At 41.9% G+C, this 24,020-nt stretch overlaps 1 protein-coding gene across 1 annotated transcript in view; it reads left to right on the forward strand.

Annotated features, from left to right (window-relative positions):
- The window catches only part of LOC112141384, a 35,612-nt gene continuing 11,592 nt past the window's right edge, over positions 1-24,020 (forward strand). Inside the window, exons 1-3 of the mRNA XM_036210782.1 lie at positions 1-128; positions 5,049-5,126; positions 6,716-6,763. Of these exons, the coding sequence (XP_036066675.1) occupies positions 5,078-5,126; positions 6,716-6,763 (97 nt within the window). The 5' untranslated portion in view covers positions 1-128; positions 5,049-5,077. The remainder of the gene's footprint in view (positions 129-5,048; positions 5,127-6,715; positions 6,764-24,020) is intronic.

The raw sequence follows: 24,020 nt of genomic DNA on the forward strand, positions 1-24,020 counted from the left end.
CTAGAATCTTCCTCCTCTTGTTCAGAGTTCAAACATGCCCTCAGTAATCTTCAAGCTCTTCCTCTGAGGTCAGATTCCAGTTTCAGGTGAATCCGAACATTGGCAAATGTGGAGACGAACAACTTCTGGTGAGTTCACTCAAGAAAATACTTCTTCTAATGACTTATATTAAGACAAAAACGTACATTTGTATCAAACTACCTTCAGTACTTCTCTACTTTCAAAACATGGAATTTCAGTGATTATTTAAAGTGAATAAAACAGATTTTAATGACCCTTTTCACAGATAAAAAATTATAAACGTGGAGAGCCAAATGTTCATTGAAGTGGAATAACTTTAAGAAAATAAACATTTGTTTTCTGTTTGAAGTGAAACTCAACACATTTATGTCTCTGTGACTAAACTTGAACTCTGAACAGAGAGAAGAACAGAAACCTCAGCTGAACTTATAAAACAAGCACAGTCTCTCCTGGGTCAAGATTTTCATTTTTGACGTCTCTAAGCATCTATTTCCTTCGTAATGAGGAAATGTCAAAGGAAATAAATATGAACTTTTAGCTTCAAGCCTGATTTCCAAATGAGTTTTAAAATTACAATACCACAACCACCAACAGCAATAATAAAAATAAAACAGCAACAAACTTCCCTAATCATGTTCAATAAACTCCACACTTTGTTTCCAGATGTTCAGATAGTACTTGTGATTCCTGCAGATTACTTGATGTGCAATTATAGTTTCTGGAATAATGCAGTAATGTCTTCCAGTGACAAACACGTTGCATTTAATTTTAGTGCTTGGTCTGTGATTCTGATTGTTGAAATAGTGTAATGTTTTCTCTTATGAATGTAATTTGTATGTACATTATCTTTGATATCTGATTTATCACTACTAGTAGTTTTTGAAATGACCTGCACTAGTGATGGTAGACTAAAAATAACTGATATGAAGTTAAGAACCGGATAACGATTCATTTGTAATAACAGAAAAATAGTCAAGTAAAGGGTAATGGCGATGACATTATATAAGTTTACTTCCTACAAGTAATTAATTAAACTTATTTTGAAAAAGATAGTATTTACAGTTTTTCTCAATTGTTTTGGTGCGTTTCTCACAACAGAATTGAACTTCTCACAACAGTTAGTGCAACCTCCACAACATTTAGTCATTTGTGCACAACCTAGTGTCAGTTTCATGTTCATTTCATCCAATAGCAAATCCGTCTGGACATAACACAACGGATTAAGAACAAACCTCTACAAAATGATGAGAAAACTTTTGATCATTATTCATTTGTTTTTATCATTTCTGTCAAAATTAATTAAACTTGTCCAGGCTGATTAGTCATTGTTTATACAACCAGTAATCTTCATTTCATTGCTTGTACTGTTGCACACAAACTTGTTGAACATTTCATTAATTCATTTATAAAGCACCTTCCACCATCAGTCAGGGCGGCCCAAAGTGCTGTACAAGAAAGGCAGAGCAGAATCATAAAAGGCATAAGAAGCATAAAAGACATAAAAAACATAAAATATATAAAAAACTAAAAGATATAAAAACATAAAAACAAATAAAAAAAATATAACAATCAGACTAAGAATTAAACGGCAGCTAGGCAGATACTTCAGCGCTATAATGAAGGAACAGTTTGGCTTTAAAAGACTCCAAAGTTGTAACTTCTCTAATTGTCAGGGTGTGTAGACAGATCCCAACGTAGAGCCAAACTGGATGTTAATTCAGTGAAGATTTATTGGATGAAAACAGCAACAAACTAAGGAGCAGATAGGCGGTGGAGGCAGGAGGCTTGACCAAAGACGGCTGCTACAGGAACTAGGAGGCCACATGGAAGTGGAAATAACCTGGCAGGTTGGAGGAGCCAGGGAGAGGCTTTTAAAGGTGCTTAAATTGGGAGCGGGTGTGCAGCGTCACCAGTTAGAGAACGACCACGCCTCCTGCCCCACGCCACCCTGTGCACAAAGGAGACAAAACATAAGTACGAGAACACAACACCACAAAACCAAATAAAAGAAAACACCAAACCATAACACTAATAGCTGGTGGCTATTAATTCCAGAGTTTGGGAGCCAGCACAGCAAACGCACAGCCACCCCGAACTTACATTTGGTTCTCAGAACCAGTAACCTTCACTAGTCCGCAGAACGCAAGGACTTAAGAGGGGAATTTTTGAACAGCAGAATACCGATGTAAGAAGGGGCAGAACCTGTCAATGACTTAAAAACAAACACAAGAATTTTCATAAAAATCAAGTACTGCACAGGCACCGAGTTCAATGAAACCAGGATCGGGATTATGTGTTCAGACTTCTTTGCACCACAAATAAATCTGTCTGCTGCATTTTCTGCAGCCTGGCAGCTTTGGGCAAACCAGCGTATAAGGAGCTGCAATAATTCAGCCTGGACAGCACAAAGGCATGCGACACAATTTCAAGATTTGACTTGGATAAAAAAGACTTAATCCTGGCTAAACGTTGCAGCTGAAAAAAGCAGGACCTGCTCACAGCATTAATCTGGAGGTCCATTTTCAAAGTGGAATCAAGTTTCACTCCAAGATTAGAAGTCACAGACTGTTCAAACGAGACGAGTGAGAGGAGATCGAGACCGTGGTCCTTTCCACCACTGGGGACTAACACAATTACTTCTGTTTTGTTTCATTAAGCCCAAGAAAGTTAGCCAACATCCACAACCTAAGTCAGCAAAGCAGTCAGCTATTGCCTTAACTGTGTGGTCAGAACCCGTGCCCATAGGGAGATAGATTTGGCATTCTTCGGCACAAAGATGGAAATCCATCTTATGCTTACAAAGCAGCATTCCCAGGGGTAGCATGTAAAAAGAAAAAAGCAATGGGCCCAAAACCGACCCCTGAGGAACTCCCCACCTCAGAGGGCAACACTGGATGAGTGAGGACCCATGCTAACACTGAAAGACCTGTCAGTGAGATAAGACCTTCTCCACTGTAGAGCTTCACTAGAAAGCCTTTCATTTGAGCAGATTTTATTCTAATTGGTTCCATTTAGGCTGATGTTATTTCCATGTATTTTTAGTGCGATCAGCACAAAAGCTGATAGAAATTCATGTTATTCACATTTAATACCTTCAGCAAAGACAAACATCACAGCATTGTCCGTACACATTTTAATCTCTTCCCAGGATAAATTTACTTGTTGTTCTACAGGATATTTTAGGGATAATTGTAAAAACAGGAATGGTTTGGTTCAGTCAAAATGTTCAGAGCAGCTATGGAGACACGTAGTTTCAGCTTTCAAAATAAGAGCAGCCAAGTAAAAAAAATAATCTCTGGGTGAACGTATTTTATAACATTACATGGAAATAGTCACTTTCCTGTTTTTTGGGAACAGTTTTCAATTAATTTAATCATTTTTACCTTTATTTTCTGGAGATCAGACACAGTTCTGATCAAAAACAAAGAGTGATGTTAGAACCACTGAGCTAACAGCAGCTCACTGACCGCAGTAGAAAACATTACAACAGGAATAAGTTTGACTTTAATCTCAGACACGCTGGAATTCTCTGACTTTTGATCCGTTTACAGGATTATGTGAAAACGGAAATTTAGGAAACTTTTAACTGGTGAGAAAAGATCTTCTGCAGCTCCACGTCTCATAGCTAAAGCTAATGCTAGCGTTAGCATTAGCACAGATTAAAAGAATAAAATCATAACTACCTTCATAATCAAACAAGCAGCATTTGTATTTGTTTCCTCCTCTTAGATCGTTCACAAATCAACCAGGTAGGACATTTATACAATAAACATTGAATACATTTCAGTTCCAACTGGTTAGCTTACCTTTTTATTGTTCATGTAAAATTGCTTTAAAAGCGTTCTGCAGTCAGTTTTGCTGTTCTAAACCATATGAGCTGGAAGCGACTCTGAACTGTCCGGCGATGTGTGACGTCACGTGAAAAGGGTCTATAACCAGTGTGAAGTGTTTATTGAGTGTCTTTAAAAAAAACTGAACTCTAGTTTTCAAAATCCCATGCATGATACATATCTCCACATTACATGGCATTGGGAAGCATGAGTCTCAATGAAAACATGCTGAAATCTTTTGACTTGATCGTTAAAGAAGCTGGAGTCATGACTTGTCATTTTGACAACGCTGACTTTTTCATTGACATAAAAACTGACTTTTAAAGCGTGAACTACCCATTTTGAGCTACTGACATTTTGAGAAAGTGAGTTTTGCAGGTTATCTACCATGTTTGCAGTTTGCACTAATCGTTTTGAGAAACGCCTGAGCAGTGGTACAAACTTTAATACTGTTGTGAGAAATGTACTTTAATGATTGAGAAAAACTTCAATGGTTTAAGTGCAAATATGTGTATTAGTGATTACTTGTGTATGTGGATGTCTGAGTATGCAAACATATTTATCAACCAGTTCATGACTTTTCCGAACTTTTGACATGTCTGTGTACAGATTTAAGGTTTTGTTTTATTGTCTCTAGTTTTGTCTTTGCTTGAAATAAACCAAATCAAATTCCAAAGTCCAGAGATTCAGAGCAGGAGTTAAGCATTTGTGAAAGCTAATCTTCCTTGTACAGTCAAACCTTTTCTTATGTAACTTCAATAAAATGCAGTAGTTTGCTTTTGTGCAAATTTTAATTAATGCTTTTATTTTGAAGATAAAGGTTACTCATAGAAACCCTCAGTTTTTTTTGTCTGTTTTGAAGGTTTACTTGGAGACACTGTGAGTAACAGATCATTTGGTTTTGATAAAGCCATGCATGGTGAACCCTGTTGCTGTTTTAGATCAGTTCCTTTGAAAAGCTGCGAACGCCAATGACAGTAGGACTCCTCTAGTTTAAAATGTTACATTTCTGCTCCCTTTTATTTTCATATGAACAACTTTGTTCATTACTCCTAATACTACAAAAGGTAAATTACTGTACAGAAAAAAATCCAGCTGATGGTCTTATTGTAGTTGTGGCTTCACAAACAAATGTCTGCTTCAGCAAAGGAAATGCATTTCAGTTTGTACAGATCCTCCTTTTGTTTGTTCCAACAGTCAGCTGAGTGACCAGGAGAGTTTCCCTGATGGCTTTCCAAAAGACTGACAGCATGGATAATATTTATGAATCAACAGGTAAGATTAAATCTCTCACACAGGACTAAACTTGACAACAATTTCAACTTTGGATTTTCTCCTTGGAATTCTCCTTTTCACCTCCACTCCCCACCCCCCACCCCCGCCCTGGTCTCTGTACACTGCTTCACATCTTTTTTTTAATGGATTTACTGTTGAGGAAAAATGAGTCAAAGTAAAATTAAAAATCGAACTCTGCACGTGCTCAGAGGGTCTGTTTATTCATGAATAAAGTCAGAGAAATCTTCCAGCGTAACCAGTCAGATTTTGTTGAAGGAGCCCCCGATTCTCTGTTTCCTCCAATCTTTATACCCGAGTGTACGACCAGAAGCACAGCACACACCGCCTTAACAATCCATCTTTGGCAATCCTACCAGAGGAATCTTCGTCAACAACAGTCGATCCAACACCACATCTGGTTTTCCGTCTTATCTTTCCTGGAAACCTTTATTAGACCATTTGTCTTAGACACTTTTCTGGACACTGGAATTGAGAAATGTCACGGCGACCTAGTACCTCTTCCAACTCAAAGTCTGAAACATTAGCTCATATTCCTTGGACTAAATACTCGAAAACATCATTAATTCTGAAGTTCACTTTGGGGTTATAGCTTGCATGTTCCATCAGGAACACCAGGCAGAAATGGAGCAACCCTTTTTCCTACATACTTGCATGAATCCTGATCAGAACTTCTCTGAAATGAGCATCTGAATGGATGAGCTTGTTTGATCATTTCTGTGACCGTTTAAAAGATTAGATTTGTTCATGAAAGTCACGTCTCTAAGCAAATGTGTGGGAATCATGTGCTTCTGTCTGTTCTTCTGTTCTGCACATATACCATCAATTTGCAAAGAAAGATTCCACTTACAACTTTTCTTGTGTTACATGCTGCTGTTTTACTGCTTTTAGAGCTCAAGCTAATCAAAAACTAAAAAAATAAATAAATGTGTAACTTATTAGTTATCCTGTGGGCGAGTGACAATTATTTCACGGACCAGCACCGGTCCGCGGCCTGTGATTGGGGACCACTGCTTTAGACAACTCTCCTCATGAGCAGACAGCAGTTGTTTTTGATCTTTTGCTCCATCATTTCAGGGAAACTGTGAAACTGATTCAGTGATTCACACAGGTGGTTCAGCAGAGAGTTTTATGTAGTCCTACACCCAGCCAGCTGAGCCATCCAGCCACTCCTTCAGAAGAAGACAGCACTTCTTCTGATTACTATGAGGTGGATAGCAGTGTGGGAGCTGCATAGGGGTGTAGTGGTTAGCACTCTAACCTCACAATGAGAAGGCCTCAGTTCAAGTCCAGGCTGAGTCCTGTCTGTGTTCATGAATGTGTGGGATTTCTTTGAACACTCAGACTTCCTCCCACTGTCCAAAAACACTTTTTAAAGGTTAACTGGTGAATCTAAACCGTCTCTTGGTGTGTGTGTGTGTGTGTCTCTGGAACACACTGGTGGAGACCTATCCAGGCTCTACCTCCTTCTCCCAACAGTAGCTGGGTTGGCTCACTTGAGATTCTGCTGGTTCTGGAATGAATGGACAGCTGTGAGCTTTTACATCCATATTTTTATCTTTTTCTTTCAGATGACACTTACATATATCCAGACTGGAGTGACTCTGAGCAATCTGTGGGTAAGATGATTCAGAACAATATTTGTGTCTTTGGTTTTATCCTCATGTAATTTGTGTTGGTGTTAGCTCTTTCTAATTTCCCAAATGAATGTTATATTTGAAATGAAACATTCCATAAATGAGGGTGATATCTTTACATCTTCTGGGATTTTTCCATCCTCTGTCAGACTTGTTTGTCCAGTCTGGTTGACCCTTTTTTACGTTATCTGAAGAAGTTTCTGTACCCCTGATGTCATGAATACTCCAATTCTAATTGGACCAGTCAGACCATAGGAGACATTTATACATCTCCCAGTAGCCCTGTTTTTTTCTCTTTTAGTGAATGAAATATTTTCTAGTTCCTGTTGTGATGACAGGAGTTTCATGAGTGATAAAAATATCCATGGAGTAAATTTAGTATGTGGGGAATCATGACTTCAACGTTGCATTAATTTGTTTTAAGCAACAATAGAACTGTGTATTTTTTGCTCCCACAAATTCAAGAAAGATTTTTCTCTGCTTCAATATAAAGTTAGATTTACCAGATATTTTTATAAAATGTTGCTTTAATTTAATTTATTTGACTTTCTGTTTTATTTTAAGCATTCATTCTATAAAAAAATGTTTTCTAGTAGATCATGCCGTTTTCAACAGTGTTATTACTGATAACCTTAATAGAATTGTTGCAGTAATGCAGACAATACACTTGTAGGTCACAACAGACTTGACAAGTCTATATAATTAACCAATTAAAAGGAGGTACCGGTAGTTTTATTTATTGCTTGATCAGGAATGGGAAGAAACCAATTTATATAATTCCACCTAGAGATGTCCCGATCAGGTTTTTTTGGGCCCGATCCGATTCTGAGTCATTTGATTTTGTGTATCTGCCGATACTGAGTCCCGATCCGATACTTTCATAACACATTTAAAGCATGAACAAGTTGAAGAAACAGATTTGTGTTGTCCCTTATTTGTATTTATTTTACCTTCTATTATCATTAAAAACTTCAATAGAATACTTCTGTGAAGTAGCTTTAATAAACAAGTAAAAATGGAGCAAATATAAACTAGGAAAAAAATACAATTTTCTTGTTATATAAGTGATAATTAGTCATGTGATAAAGTTTAGTGACTTTAGCTTTAACATCTTTAGAGCTATTGAACATGTTTGACCGAATGTGATTCCTGTTCTCATTTAAAATTTTTATAAATAAATTATGACTTTGTTTTAGCATACAATTTAATGAATGTTCATGAATAGCTGATATTATTATTAATTTTCATTTATTGTTTTTTTTTTGTTTTGTTTTGATTTTTAAGATTATGTACTTATTTTTTAAGTTCTTAAGACATCACATTTTTGGTTTTATTACCACAGTAGTTAATTTTCTTAACTGTTATTTCTCTGTCAGATAAATAAAACAGGCATATCAAAGGACAGCTCGGGTCCTAAGGACTTAAATCACGGTGCTAGCATGTAGCAGTTAGCAGCTGATGTGTAGCCGTTTGTCTCTCTGCAGCACGAAGAGCTCAGCATTATAAAGAAACAAAAACTTTGTCTTTTTCTGTTGAAATGCCTTTAGATGTTTTTGTTTGTGTTTGGACAAACAGAGACAGCTGCTGTCAGTTTAAAGTGTTTTTAAAAGTTATTGATCCCGGAAGTCTGAATCTGTGATCAGCTAGCTAGCTTGACTGAATTACTCAAGCCTCCTGCTTGAGCTGCTGCCGTTTTCTGCTGCGTTTTATGGCAATGATATTTTATGATCTGTTCCTGACATGGAGACTTCTAGCCCTTCCGCTCTCCTTGGGGTCCAGATGACTCCAACCACATATTGATGTGTGATTCCTTTCATGACAAATGTGGGCAGGATTTTATGTCTGCCATGGACATTAGTGAAACTAATGTCCAGATGACCCCACTATTAATGTAAACAAACAAAGGAGAGCGGAAGGGTTACAGGAGTATTTATCAGGAATAATAAGCTTGAAATATAAATTGCTAAACAAAATAAGAATAAATGAGAGATGTTCTTCCCATTCCCTTACAAAGGAATCCTGTCTCCCAAAAGTTGTTTGTCCAGGCGAGTCCAAACTGAAACTTATCCAAAATGAAAGCTGATGAGACAATCGATGCGCTTATTTTTTATTTTTTCCACTTCAGGCCCCACATGGATTTCCTAAGGTGGAGGCTTTAACAGGAGGCCTCCCCCTCTCTTTCTTTGCTCCTTCCTACTTATCAAATCAGTCCCAGGTAAATCAGTCACATGACCTACAGTTTACGTGTCATTATTACAGAAAAAACCCAAAACATTTATGATAACACTCTCAATGCTTTAGTGGATCACAATACCATATTGGTACCACAATATGATGTCACCTGTTTTTTAGTCAGTTTGATGGCACCTGTGTACGGCAATGCCTCCGCTCCGCTCCTACTATGTAGATTGTTTTTGAATATTTTTACTACATATGTGATCATATCAACCCGACTGACAGACAGATATGTTTCTGCTTTGCGGACCTACGGTCGTGACTTTCTCCTTCACATCAAAGACCAAATGGATTTTCCCTCTGGGATATGGGATGACTACAGACAAACATTTCCTCCACCATTCGTTTGCGCACCGGGCTCATTAGATGCCCTGCTGCCACCTCGACCTCCAGGAAGAAGGAGAAAGCAGAGAAAGAGTGATTTTAGGGCTGGACTCCAGGTAAAGTGCAGACGACCCTTACACTTGGGAATTACCGGCCCGGACCAGCGTTATGGGAAACATGCAAGATGTCTGCACTCCCCTTAAGGAAGATCTCAGCGGCGCGACCCCGCCACTGTCATCACCTGCTCGGATTATACCGGCTGCTGTTCTGGAGCCTCCACAATGTCGGCGTTCTATCCTCTGGATCCCGCCACCATCCTTTACTTCCGTGTTTACAGCGGTTTTCACGCAGGTTCCACTGCAGCGGACACCCAGCTGGAGGACACGTGACCACTCTTCATGTCTGCGACCAATCCCAGCAAGCCCGGCCATCGCTCAAATCATGACGTCACGACCTCCAATAGTTGCTGAATACCCGCTCTGTTTCCAATTAATCCTTCTTATTGAACAATTTTTTTTCAAGAAAAGACTTCATGGACTTCATGCGTCTGACTGAGACTTTGCAAAAAGAGGGGGAGTTTATTCATTTAAACGAACTCTGTCTGGACGGCTGTTCTGTCATCGGGAAGTTCCGCCCCTCACCCTGCGGAAAGGGTGTGGCAGTTGTTTATAAAGACAACTACATATGCAGAGACCTAAACTCACAATCTTTTTCTTCTTTTGAATTTTTGTCAAAGTTGAATCCTCAAATCTATTTTATTGTGTGCTGGTATACCGCCCCCCTGGTCCTGCTGCCTCCTTTTTACAGGATTTTAGTGACTTCCTGACTTCAATTATAAAACAGGAAAAGGTCTTGATTCTTGGCGATTTTAACTTTGATGTGACTGACAGCTCATCCTGTTCTGCAATGGAATTTTTATCTTTTACTGAAACTTTTAATTTTAAGCAGCATGTCTTTGACTCCACCCATCAGAAGGGCCACACTCGGGACGTAGTTTTTACTCTTGGACTGAGAATTGCTCATCTGTGTGTGGAGGATGTGCATATGAGTGATCATAGTGGTGTCTTCTTTGAGTTAAATGTCCCTTCTGAGCCTGCGTCTTCAACCATCATGTCTCGAAAGCGCATTTTCACTGCCAACACTGCCGAACGTTTCTCAGCACTGTTTGACCCTCATTTATTTGAGGGATGTTTCGATGTAAACAGTCTGGTTGATTGTTTTAGTGATCACTGTGTCAGAACTCTCGATCAAGTGGCTCCTGTCAAATCCAACTTATCACAGAAAAAAGTGGATCCCTGGATTAATGAAACTATTCAAAACTTAAAGAGACAGTGTCGTCAAACTGAGCGTCTTTTGAAATCCACCAATCTCATTGTCCACAGTCTACACCTTAGGGATCTCGTGCCCTCATACCATGAGGTTAAATGAAGCCCCATCTGACTACTTCTGCCAACTAATGTCCCGGAACATGAAGAGCCCTAAAGTTTTGTTTGACACCACATTCTATTGTTTGTCCTGCATCTCCAGTAACTCCTGTGTCCTGCAAAGCTGACACCAATAAATTTCTTTAGTTTTTTGTAAACAAGACTAGAAGGATAAAAGCCCAACTCTCACCTCTTTGTTTTGAGGATTTTGTTGCAGTGGAGCCTGTTTCACAAACATGGCCAACTTTTAAGCCTGTCACTTTTGAGGACATATCAGATTTGCTGACTAAGATGAAACCCTCTTCTTGTCCATCTGATGTGATTCCTTCTAAGCTGTTCTCAAAAGTCTTTGATGTTATTGGCCAAAGTGTCACTGAAATGATCAACCTTTCACTCTCCACTGGTGTGTTTCCAAATCCCTCTAAACATGCCATAGTGGAACCTTTGCTGAAAAAGTCTAATTTGGACCCATCAGATGTCCAAAATTATAGACCTATCTCAAAGCTTTCATTTCTTTCAAAAATTCATGAGAAAGTGGTCTCTGAACAATTGTCAGAGTTCCTCGACAAAAAGAACATCTGTGATACTTTTTAGTCAGGTTTTCGGAAACATCACTCCACAGAAACAGCCCTGCTGACAGTGTCCAGTGACATCTTGATGTGCGCTGATTCTGGCAAACACACCTACAATCTCATCTGCATACGTGAGGGTGATGAGTGGAAGACTGCCTTCTCCAAAACCACGGTGCATTATGAGTACCTTGTGATGCCCTTCGGTCTCTGTAATGCTACATCTCATTTTCTCATTTCATTTATTGATTAATAAAGCACCTTCCACCACCAGTCAAGGAGGCCCAAAGTGCTGTACACAAGGAAAAACAAAAACCGAGCACTGTGCAATAGTAAAACATAAAAAAGGATAAAAGACATAAAACCAAGTAAAACAATTTAAAAACAATGATATAAACAATAAAACAATTTTAAAACAGAGATAAAACCACCATAAAATAGAATAAAAGGCTAGGCTGATGCTAAAAGGCTGTAGTGGAGGAACAATTCTTTTTTTAAAACACTCCAAAAGCGTGATCTCTCTAATAGCTGGTGGCAACTGATTCCATAGTTTGGGAGCCAACACAGAAAAAGCACGGTCCCCCCTGAACTTACGTTTGGTTCTGGGAACCAGTAGCATGCACTGGTCTGCGGAGCGTAAGAACTTAGTGGGGGAGTATTTTAAAACCAGACTGGAGAGGTAAGGAGGTGCTGTCCCTGCCAGTGACTTAAAAGTAAAAACAAGAATTTTGATAAAAATCAAGTATTGCACTGGGAGCCAGTTCAGAGAAGCCAAGATCGGGGTTATGTGGTCAAACTTTTTTGCCCCACAAATAAATCTTGCTACTGCATTTTGGACCAGTTGCAGCCTGGCTACTGAAGCCTTAGGTAACCCAGCATATAGAGAGCTGCAATAATATAGTCTGGACAGCACAAAGGCATGGGTGACAATTTCAAGGTTCTTTTTAGAAATAAAAGACTTGATCCTAGCTAGTCGCCGCATCTGAAAAAAGCAGGATCTGGTCACCGCATTTATTTGGAGGTCGAGTTTCAGAGCAGCATCAAGTTTAACACCCAGGCTTGTGACAACAGACTGTTCAAACGGGGCAAGAGAGAGGAGATCGATGTTATGATCCTTTCCACCACTAGGGGAAAACACAATCACCTCAGTTTTGTTTTCATTTAGGCCAAGAAAGTTTTCTGACATCCACAGCTTGACTTCAGCAAGGCAGTCAATTATTGCTTTAATGCTGCGGTCTGGTCCCTTGCATATAGGAACATAAATCTGGCAATCGTCAGCATAGAGGTGGAATTCCACCTTATGCTTTCGAAACAACACTCCCAGTGGCAGCAAATAAATAGAAAAAAGCAGAGGGCCCAGAACTGACCCCTGGGGGACCCCCCACTTCAGGGGGTAACACTTGGATGAGTGAGAGCCCATTTTTACACAGAAGGACCGGTCTGTAAGATAAGACCGCATCCACTGTAGAGCTTCCCCCGAAAGCCCAGCCCATTGCTCCAGTCGACCAATCAGGATCTCATGATCAACTGTGTCGAAGGCCGCAGAAAGATCCAATAATAAAAGAACAACCAGATTTCCTGCATCTGTTGCTATTAAAACATCATTAAAAATTTTTAAAAGTGCAGTTTCTGTGCTATGCCCGGACCTAAACCCCGACTGTAAAGGTTCCAGGACCTCATGTGCATTTAAAAAAGTGATCAGCTGTTTATATACAATGTTCTCCAGGACTTTAGCACAGAAAGGTAGGTGGGAAATCGGCCTGTAGTTAGAAAACAATGCAGTGTCGAGTCCTTGTTTTTTAAGCAGTGGCCTCACTACTGCTTGTTTAAAACTTTTTGGAACATGAGTGGACTCAAGACTAGTGTTTAAAATAGTTAAAACTGCTGGTCCCAACACTGAAAAGATTTTTTTAAAAAACCAAGCTGGCAGAACGTCATGAGAGGACCCAGCCGGTTTAAGTCTTGATACCACTCTTTCAAGTTCAATCAGGGACACCAGTGAGAATGATTCCAGCTTAGCAACTGGTGTCGATGGAGTTGGTGGAGAGTAAGTGGAGCATTGTGTAAGAGAGGACCTGATGCCAGCAACCTTGTCCATAAAAAATACACAAAACTTTTCACAATTTTCCACAGAGCCCTCCATAGAATTTCCACTCCCACCTGAGTCCAATAAAGAGCCCAAAGTGTTAAAAAGGATCCGTTGATCACCCGAGGCAGAGGAGATAATATTGGAGTAGAATTGTCTCCTAGCTTTCATGACAGCTTCATTGTACATGTACAGTTTATCCCTCAGAAGATCCTGGGAAATTTGGAGTCTGTCCTTCTTAAATTTTCTCTCAGCTTTTCTGCAGTCCCGTCTCAAAGCTCTGATTTCCTCTGAGATCCAGCGCTCAGATGTGTGCCTTGGTTTTCTGATGGTGAGGGAAGCAATCTCATCCAAGATTTTAGAGCACAGCAGATCAAACTGAGAGAGGAAGGAATCTGTGGTGATCGGGGCTGAGTATAAAGTTTGCCACTCCAGCGAAAATAAAGCAGAAAATTCAGCAGCTTTTCCTTCGTCCAAGCCCCGCACCCATCTGACAGGAGCAGGTTTAGGGACAGTCATCAATGGCAGAACAAAGTTAAATAATACTGCTGAATGATCAGAGAACGCAGTCTCCACAGTCTCAACAGAGGTGAGAGGAAACCCAAAAGAAAGAGCCAAGTCCAACGTATGTCCATGAGCGTGTGTTGGGTCAGAAACCCACTGCACAAGATTAAAAGAATCTAAAACATTAAAAAAGTCCTTGACAAGTGGTTTGTCAGGACAGCACACATGAATATTAAAATCACCCAAAATCAACACGTGCTCATATTTAGGCATAAAAGTGTACAGCAGTTCAGAAAAATCTGTTAAGAATGTTGCATTAAACTTAGGAGGACGATATAATAAAATTCCTAAGAAGGAGCCTGAATCAAAAATACAAAACTCAAAAGAGTTAAAAAGTAAAGGTGGCGAAAGGTGTCTAAGATTAAAATATGACTTAAAAACACACAAAAGACCTCCTCCTCTGCCCACAGATCGCGGCACATTAAAACACAGACAGTTTTCTGGTAAAAGTTCCAGCAGAACACCTGTCTGAGCAGGAGGGATCCAGCTTTCTACAATGCCCAGAAAGTCCAGCTGCTGCGCGTCAAAAAAGTCTTTCAAAATAAAAGTTTTGTTCATAACAGATCAAGCATTGATTAATCCAAACCTCCTTGGTGTGGACGGCGGGTCCGCGGTCTCCGGTGATGAGTCGCTTTTCCTCCAGCAAACCCGAAAACGTGCCGCTCTGACAGGGGAGTCGGCCTCCAAGATTCCTCCGACCACGGGAATCAGGCACGGCTTCGGACGCGAAAATAATCTCCACGGGGCAAACAGGCCGCTTCCAGGGGTACAGGCGCGGGACACGTCAGCCCAAGAGCTGGGACAGCAGGCACGAAGGCGAACGATTCTCCCGCTTCGTTTCCCCCGGCGCCGCCGACGCCTGACGCTGCGGCGAAAAACAGCTGTCCGACGCAGAAACGCTGGCACTCCCATACAGACCGGCTCCACTGGCTCAAAATCCAAACGAACAGCCGGAGAGGCCGGATGAAAAGAAAAGTTTAGATCCAGGAGTGTGTTTCTGTCATATGTGAGGATTGCGCTTGTATTTTGCACTAGCCATATTAAAAATAATAACACAATAAAGAATTGTGCGACAGACAGACGGCATGCCATGACCATCGGCGCCATCATGTAGACATCTGTGTACCAGGCCTTTGTCAACAACATCTTCTAAGATCTACTCCACAAATGCGTCGTCGTCTACATAGACGGCATCTTGATATATTCTGACACCTTGGAAGAACATGTGTCTCACGTTCGCCAAGTCCTCCAGCGCCTCATCAACCATCTACTCTACGTCAAACTTGAAAAAGAGTAAGTTCCACCAGACATGTGTCTACTTCCTGGGTTATGTCATCAGTGCACAGGGGGTGGATGCCGTGTTTCACTGGCCACAATCCAGGTTCATCCGGGAGCTCCAGTGGTTCATGGATTTCACTAACTTCTATAGACCATTCCAGGTTTTAGCATGGTGGCAGCACCCCTTACATCATTACTCAAAGGGGGTTCATGACAATTACATTGGACACCTGAGGCCACCCCAGCCTTCGACAAACTCAAGACTTCTTTCTCCCAGGCTCCCATTCTCTGCCACCCAGACTCCACAACTCAGTTTATCGTGGAGGTTTGCGCTTCCATCACCGGCATTTGGGCTGTGCCGTCACAACGTCAAGGCCAACCTCATAAGATTCACCCCATTATCACGGCCTGCTCAAAGATACTGCTTCAAGCATTTGTGAGAACAAAGTGTTCTGTGTCCAAACAGAAAACAAAAACGAACGAACGCTAGCCAAAAAAACGTACAGCGTGCTAGGCACACAAATATCTAAATGCTAGCCACACAAAATACCAAGTGTTAGTTGCTTCCACAAACGCTACCCAAAAATGAATTAAATGCTAGCCATAAAAACGGAGCGCTAGCAGCTCCCAAAAAACAGTGTGTCACACTAACAGAACTAAACATGTGGGTTAAGAGATTTTAACATTTCAAAAATCTTGGCAACGGGTCTCAGTTAACAGCTTAACAAATGTATTGAAAATATTACCATGAAGGCAAAATGCTTGATGAGGAGGGAAAGTTGTAGGGGCGTCAGGAGTAGCCGAATTGGATAACCCAACTCCTGACTTTGCACCCGCAAGAGCTTCGCTACCACCTTTCTCCAAAGAGAGTTCCAAATCTTCGATGGCAACCCTGGTCTGGAGCAAGACAACTGGATCTGCCCCTGCACTGGCTATGGCTGTAGGAACTTTCGCACCTGCCTCCGTCCGATCTGGGCTAGCGCCATTGGCAACACTGCAGCAGCCACCACTCCTACACCGTCACCTAAACCATCTCCATTTGCTATCACCAGCAAGGGTCAGCCTGAGGGTTGAAAAGCTTCCTGCTCAAGTGACCAATGTTCCCATAGTTCTCTCAATTTGACAGCATCCAGTCAAGGACTTCACCAAATGTTAATTTTTCCAAATGAACCACATAGAAAACTGTCAACCAACTTATTTTTGTCTCCAGATACATGCAGAACTAAACAAAATCCACACTTACAAAATAAATGGATCCCAATGGATAATGGATCCAGCACAAGGAACTTATAGATCCCCCCAATTTATGTAACGCCCCATTTGGGCTATTGGTCTGGGGCATAAAAGTAAAAGAAAAAAAATTCTAACAAAAACACAAAAGACTGTCTCCATAGAAAAAAAAATCCAACAACATTTATTTACAAGAATAAACAACAATCAATGACTGAAACGTGAACCAAGGCCAAAATAACAAACAAAACCCCAACTAACTCAACCCAGGGAGCTTACTTGCAATTGTCGGGCGGTGGAAGGAATACTTTGAGGATCTCCTCAACCCTGTTGACACACCTTCTGTTGAGGAAGCAGGGGCTGAGGACACTGGGGTGGAACTGTCCATCACCCAAGCTGAGGTCACCGAGGTAGTCAAAGAGCTCCTCGGTGGCAAGGCTCCGGGGGTGGATGAGGTTCGCCCTGAGTACCTCAAGTCTCTGGATGCTGTGGGAGTGTCTTGGCTGACACGTCTCTGCAGCATTGTGTGGCAAACAGGAACTGTACCACTGGACTGGCAGACTGGGGTGGTGGTTACCCTTTTCAAGAAGGGGACTACTGGGGAATCACACTCCTCAGCCTCCCTGGGAAAGTCTATGCCAGTGTACTGGAGAGGAGTGTCCGTCCGATAGTCGAACCTCAGATCCAAGAACAACAGTGTGGTTTCCGTCCTGGTCGTGGAACAGTGGACCAGCTCTACACCCTCTCCAGGGTGCTGGAGGGTTCGTGGGAGTTCGCTCATCCAGTCCATATGTGTTTTGTAGATTTGGAGAAGGCGTTCGACTGCGTTCCCCGTGGTGTCCTGTGGAGGGTGCTCTGGGAATATGGGGTCCGGGGAACCTTACTCAGGGCTGTCAGGTCTCTGTACGACCGGAGCAGGAGCTTAGTTCGTATGGCCGGCAGTAAGTCAGACCTGTTCCCGGTGCATGTTGGACTCCGGCAGGGCTGCCCTTTATCACCGGTTCTGTTCATAGCCTTTATGGACAGAATTTCTAGGCGCAGTCAGGGGCCGGAGGGGATCTGGTATGGGGACCACAGGATTTCATGTCTGCTCTTTACAGATGTTGTTCTGTTGGCTCCATCGAGCCAGGACCTCCAGGATGCATTGGAGCGGTTTGCAGCCGACTGTGAAGCGGCTGGGATGAGGGTCAGCACGGCTAAGTCTGAGGCCATGGTTCTTGACTGGAGAAAGGTATTTTGCCCTCTCTCGGTGGGTGGAGTGCTCCTGCCTCAGGTGGAGGAGTTTAAATATCCTGGGGTCTTGTTCACGAGTGAGGGAAGATCGGAGTGTGAGATCGACAGGCGGATTGGAGCGGCGTCCGCTATTATGCGGTCGATGTACAGGTCCGTTGTAGTGAAAAGAGAGCTGAGCCAGAAAGCAAAGCTCTCAATTTACCGGTCGATCTTTGTTCCACTACTCACCTATGATCATGAGCTCTGGGTCGTGACCGAAAGAAAGGAAAGGTAGCAAGGCTAGAAGAGACAGGAACATAGAGTGACCTATAAGAGCGGAGGTAGAAGCACACAGATAGACTACATCTTGTGTAGACGGTGTAATCTGAAGGAGATCAGTGACTGTAAAGTAGTGGTTGGCGAGAGTGTTTCCAGACAGCACAGGATGGTGGTGTGTAGGATGACTCTGGTGGTCAAATACGGTATATGATATAATTCAGAAGGTATAAAACATACAATGTATACTTCAATACATACTTTTAATTGCATGACATTAAATCATATTTAACCAATATTAAAACATCATGATCTAAAGAAGGAATTAGAGGTAGAACAAAATAGAATTTATCAATGACAATATTGGGCAGGAAAGGGGGTTATTGCTAATGATAATGGGTCATTCAAACTTGAACGCACATTAAATACATCCGGGTAATGCAGCAATGTGCATCTTGGTCACCGGGTTACATGTGGCCAATATGAATTTCCATCAATTCTTTGTTCTTGGTTGCATTTAAAAACATGCGAATAACAGCATTTTTTTTTGTGGGTTTTCAGTTTTTAGATGACTTTTGGGCTGGAAAACGGTAACTATCTGGCAACGCCGGACACTGCTATTTTGCATCATGGCGCCTTTTTTGTTTTTGTTTTTTGGCGAACCCTCTCAAGGTACATAAACAGATCAATCTCTTCCTCGTGTAAACGAGATCTTCTTTCTAAACCTTACAGACTCAAAAGCAGCATTCCGTACGGTTCGAAATATGGTAACAGCAGCCACGGTTAGCCAAGCTAGTTAAGGTAGTCCGACTTTTTTTAAAACGAGAAACACGAGCCGGTTTTACTATTGCCATACAGTTTTACGTAAAACCGCGCAACTTCACGGACTGCGCCGTAGTGATGCTACTAATAGGAACATGAGGAAACCCGAAAATCAAATGACACTTACCAGGAATTAGTTCTATTTTCAAACCCGAAGTCCGACATGCAGCTTCTGATAGTGCGGGAAGGAGACATGGAGGAAGGGAGAGACCGTTGAACCACATGCGCATGCGCACGGGGAGGCGGACAAAATAAAACTTAATAATTTTGAGTTAATGGATCAGAGGCTCTTTGCTATTAAATAACTTTAGTTTACATGAATGAGATATAAATAATTTTTGATGAACTACTAAATTTGAGTAAAATGAATTAAATCTTAATGTGTCACCTTTAAGAGGGGCTTGAATCGTTTTTTTGAGTGTGGGTGAGAAGAGTTTTTTATTCATGAAACTCCGTTGAGACTAGACGACCGGCTCTGCAACATGGCGGCATTTGGAAAAGGTGACGACTTGCAGTTTGATGAAAAGGAAGAATGTTTCGACGCCTATTTGGAAAGGTTAGAACAATTCTTCGTGGCAAACGCAATTAAAATGGACACGGAGAAGGCCAAAGCAGTGTTTTTAACAGTGGTAGGAAAGAAAAACCACACGCTGCTGATGGACTTGTGTGCACCTGTGAAACCGTCGGAGAAAAAGCTGGAGGATCTGCTGGAGCTGCTGCACACCCATTTTGTTCCGAAAACGAACGTCATTGCGGAGTCAATAAGTGAGTACATGGCAAGCCTAAGAAAGCTGGCTTCTACATGTAAATTTGGGACTTTTCTTGAAGATGCTCTCATAGACAGATTTGTATGTGGAGTTAAAAGTGCAGAATTGCGCGACCGGTTGTTATCAGCTGCTCATACCAAAGAATTAACACTTACTGCAGCTTATTATATGGGACTGGCATTTGAAGTGGCAAAACAAAATGCCCAGCAGTGGTCTCAGAAAACCTTCAAAGCTAATGCCATTTCCAGCTCTAAACCAAAGAAAGAAGAGCGCATGAAACCCTGCTATCGGTGTGTGGCCCGTGGCCACATGTTCAGTGAGTGCAGATTTAAAGACGCGGATTGCCGACTTTGTAAGAAGAAAGAACACATTGCCAGAGCTTGCAGGAACCATGAAGGAAAGAAAGACCGGCCGACAAAGTGGACAAACCATCTTGATGCCCAGACCAGACCAAGAGAGATCATGACTGGGAGGACCAGACCACCAGAGGTGCAGCCGGTGGAAACATCCACTTCAGAGAGCAAGAGTTCCCCAACTCTGGCCGACTCGACGTCTACAGCAGAAAGCGTGACGATCGAATCCCCACAGGGTTTGGCAGCTGATTACCCAACGGGTAACGTCAGAGTTCCGGAGTTGTTCTCTATGGAAGCTGAAGATGAGAATGTGGACTCTAAAGGTGATATTGACATGTTAAAACCTTATTATGTGTATCTGAGGGTTAATGAAAAAAGGTTGAAAATGGAAGTAGACACAGGGGCAGCTGTTTCTGTGATTTCAGAGAGTCTGTACAAACGTAGATTCAAGAAAGTGAAGCTAATGCCAACCAACTGTGTGCTCAAAACCTATAACAAGCAGCCCTTAAAACTGAAAGGGAGCATTTCTGTTACTGCAAAATGTAATGGAGTGTCATCTGTTCTTCCACTACTGGTTGTTCAAGGGAATGGTCCAGCCTTATTGGGAAGAGATTGGTTGCAAAAGTTAAAACTAAACTGGTCTTCAGTAAACAAGGTTGCATGTGTGGGGGTGCAAGATCTATGTGATAAATACTCAAAGGTTTTTCAGCCTAGCTTAGGAAAAGTGGAGGGACTTAAAGCTAAGCTTCATGTGGTGCCAGGTGCTGTTCCTAAATTTTGTAAACCGCGATCTGTGCCTTATGCACTCCGAGATGCAGTGGAAGCTCAGTTAAATAAAATGGAAGCTGACGGGGTTCTTACACCTGTAAATTACAGTGAATGGGCAGCCCCTATAGTTAACATCCCAAAGATGGATCAAACAGTGAGGATATGTGGGGACTATAAAGTGTCTATTAACCCATGGCTTGAGGTAGATCAGTACCCCATTCCGAAGCCTCAAGACTTGTTCACCAAACTAGCCGGAGGTGAACGTTTTTCTAAACTGGACTTGTTGCAAGCTTACCAGCAGGTGGAGCTGGATGAGGGTTCAAAACAATTCCTCACAATCAATACACATAAGGGATTATATCAAGTAAACAGACTTCCTTATGGTGTTGCCAGTGCACCTGCCATTTTCCAAAAGTTGATGGATCAAGTGTTGCAGGGAATCGATGGTGTCATCTGTTATCTAGATGATATTCTGGTGACAGGAAGTGACACACAGTCACACATGAGACATTTGGAGGAGGTTTTGAAAAGACTAAAAGCTCACAATCTCAGAGTTAAAAAAGAAAAATGTGAGTTTTTCCAACACAGCGTGTCTTATTTGGGACATATCATTGATGCAGAGGGGATTCACCCCCTGAAAAAAAAATGTGAAGCTGTAGCAAATGCATCGGCGCCCACTACAGTAACAGAGCTAAAGTCATTCTTGTCATTATTGAGTTATTACGGCAAGTTTATTCCGGACCTTTCAACTATCATTGCACCGATGACGGAACTGTTGCAAAAAGATGTTAAGTGGGAGTGGTCAGTCTCCTGTCAGAAAGCCTTTGAGGAAGCTAAACGACAGCTAACCTCCAGTAAAGTGCTTGTTCATTACAACCCAGAGTTACCACTCCTGTTGGCGTGTGACGCATCACCTGTAGGAGTTGGGGCGGTGATCTCACACAGATTGAGTGATGGCAGTGAAAAAACAATCGCATTTGCTTCCCTCATGTTGTCTAAAGCTGAGAAAAACTATTCCCAGATTGAAAAAGAAGCTTTGGGCTTAGTTTTTGGAGTGATGAAATTTCACGAATTCTTGTTTGGTCGGAAGTTTACTTTGATTACAGACCACAAGCCATTGTTGAAAATCTTAGGTCCAGCTTAGCCGCAGCTAGAATGCAGAGATGGGCTCTGATATTGGCAGCCTACACATATGAGATACAGTATAAACCTTCAGGACAACATGGAAATGCCGACGCACTATCTCGCCTGCCAATAGCAGATCAGGGTTTTCCTTGTCCCAACCCAGTTTTCAGAGTTTCATATTTAGACAGTTTGCCGATAACTGCAAAAGATGTGGCCCTTGAAACAGACAGAGATCCAGTACTCTCAAAAGTAAAGTGTTACGTGAGAGCCGGTTGGCCAAAGCATGTACCAGATGAAGCGTTGCAGCCTTATGTGAAACGGAAGTTGGATTTAACAGTGGAACAGGATTGTGTACACTGGGGTTTAAGAGTAGTTATTCCCGAAAAACTACAAAGCCGGCTATTGTCAGAAGTGCATGAAAGTCACTGGGGAATGGTCAAAATGAAGTCTTTGTCAAGGAGTTTGTTTTGGTGGCCTTCGCTAGATGAGGACATTGAGAGAGAAGCAAACAGTGTGACATCTGTAAAGTGCAGCGTAACATGCCAGCCACTGCACCGGTTCACACCTGGAAGTGTGCTTCGGATCCGTGGGAAAGAATACATGTTGATTTCGCAGAGGTTCAAAAGGAGGCATTTCTGGTTGTTATGGATGCTTATGCACGCTGGCCAGAGATAATACATATGACAACCACTACTGCTAACAAGACCATTGAAGTTTGGCGAAGTCTGTTTTCATCCTATGGGTTGCCAAAAGAACTGGTGTCCGATAATGGTCCGCAGTTTACATCCAGTGAGTTTGAGTCATTCCTGGAACTCAATGCGGTGAAACACATTAAAAGTCCAGCTTTTCATCCAGCATCAAATGGGATGGCGGAAAGGTTGGTCCAAAATTTCAAAAAGTCTTTTGCTAAAAGTAAAGCTTCTGGTGGCAAGTCCATCCAAGATTGTGTTTCTTCTTTTCTGTACAGTTATCGAAACATGCCACACAGTGTGACCAAGAACACCCCAGCCGAGCTGTTTTTAAAAAGACAGGTTCACACAAGGTTGTCACTAGTGAAACCTACGGTTCCTCAGTGCGCTCTTCCCCATCCTGTTGCATCGATTAAAAAGCTGAGATCTTTCGTGGTGGGTCAGAACGTGTTGGTAAGAAACTACAGGGGAGGAGAGAAGTGGTTGGATGGTGTAATAAATACAGTTTTGGGTCCTGTGAAATATTTGGTGACTGTAAATGGGAAATGTGTAAAAAGACATGTAAACCAAATGCTGGAGGCCAAACAAAACAGTGAAACATCAAAAGAAGCGGGTTGTGAAACTCAACCATACTGGGACTACCTTATTGACACAGGAGAAGGCGCTGAGCCTGTGGAGAATCAGGTTCTTGTGGAGCCTGACCAAGCACTTGGAGATGTTACTACTGATAGAGTCAGAGCGCGTTCTAAACGAAATGTGCGTCCTCCTGACCGATTAAACCTGTAATGTTTTTCAATGCTGTAAAATGTTGTAAGTAGCAATGTTGTATGGTTATGTAAAAACCACTGACTGCATTTTGTGTTCTGCATTTCTATAGTTCTGTAAAAAAAATTCTATAGTTCTGTAAAAAAAAAAAGAAGTGTTCCACTTGAAAGCTACAGGGGAGGAGCTGTGGTGTCCTAATCATTGTTTGTAAAGCGTACCTGGATGTTCCCCGCCTATCCACTAGAGGGCGCTTGTGTGCTGTAAAAGAAAGAGAAAGTCAGTTCTGAAACGGTAAAAAGAGTACCGTGTTGTTGATCCGTGTGTGTGTTAACAAAGCAAGCTAAAGAGCAAGAAACGTCTGTCGTTTTTCCCCTAGAGCGGGGGTCGGCAACCTGCGGCTCCGGAGCCGCATGCGGCTCTTCTAGCACTCCCTTGCGGCTCAGTGGCGCTATATCAAAAATGTTTTGAAAACAATTTAAAATGTTGGAAGGAAATATACTGTAGTGATATGGGTGGGAGCAGAGCCTCAGATGACTGGCAGTTTAAATCCAGACATCACTTGTGTCCCATACACTGTACGGTCTCTCGTGATTGGAGTAAGAAGCGCACACGCAGGCCATGGAGACCAGTTGGTGTCAACATTCTGACTACCAATTTTTTTTATCAGTTCCGAACCACTGAACAGCCGACACTGTGAGGACCCTCACTCATACACACACCACTCTCACTCATGGTGCCGGTAAAACACTCAA

This window comes from Oryzias melastigma, unplaced genomic scaffold (genome assembly GCF_002922805.2).
Source record: "Oryzias melastigma strain HK-1 unplaced genomic scaffold, ASM292280v2 sc00240, whole genome shotgun sequence".
Taxonomy (NCBI): Eukaryota; Metazoa; Chordata; class Actinopteri; order Beloniformes; family Adrianichthyidae; genus Oryzias; species Oryzias melastigma.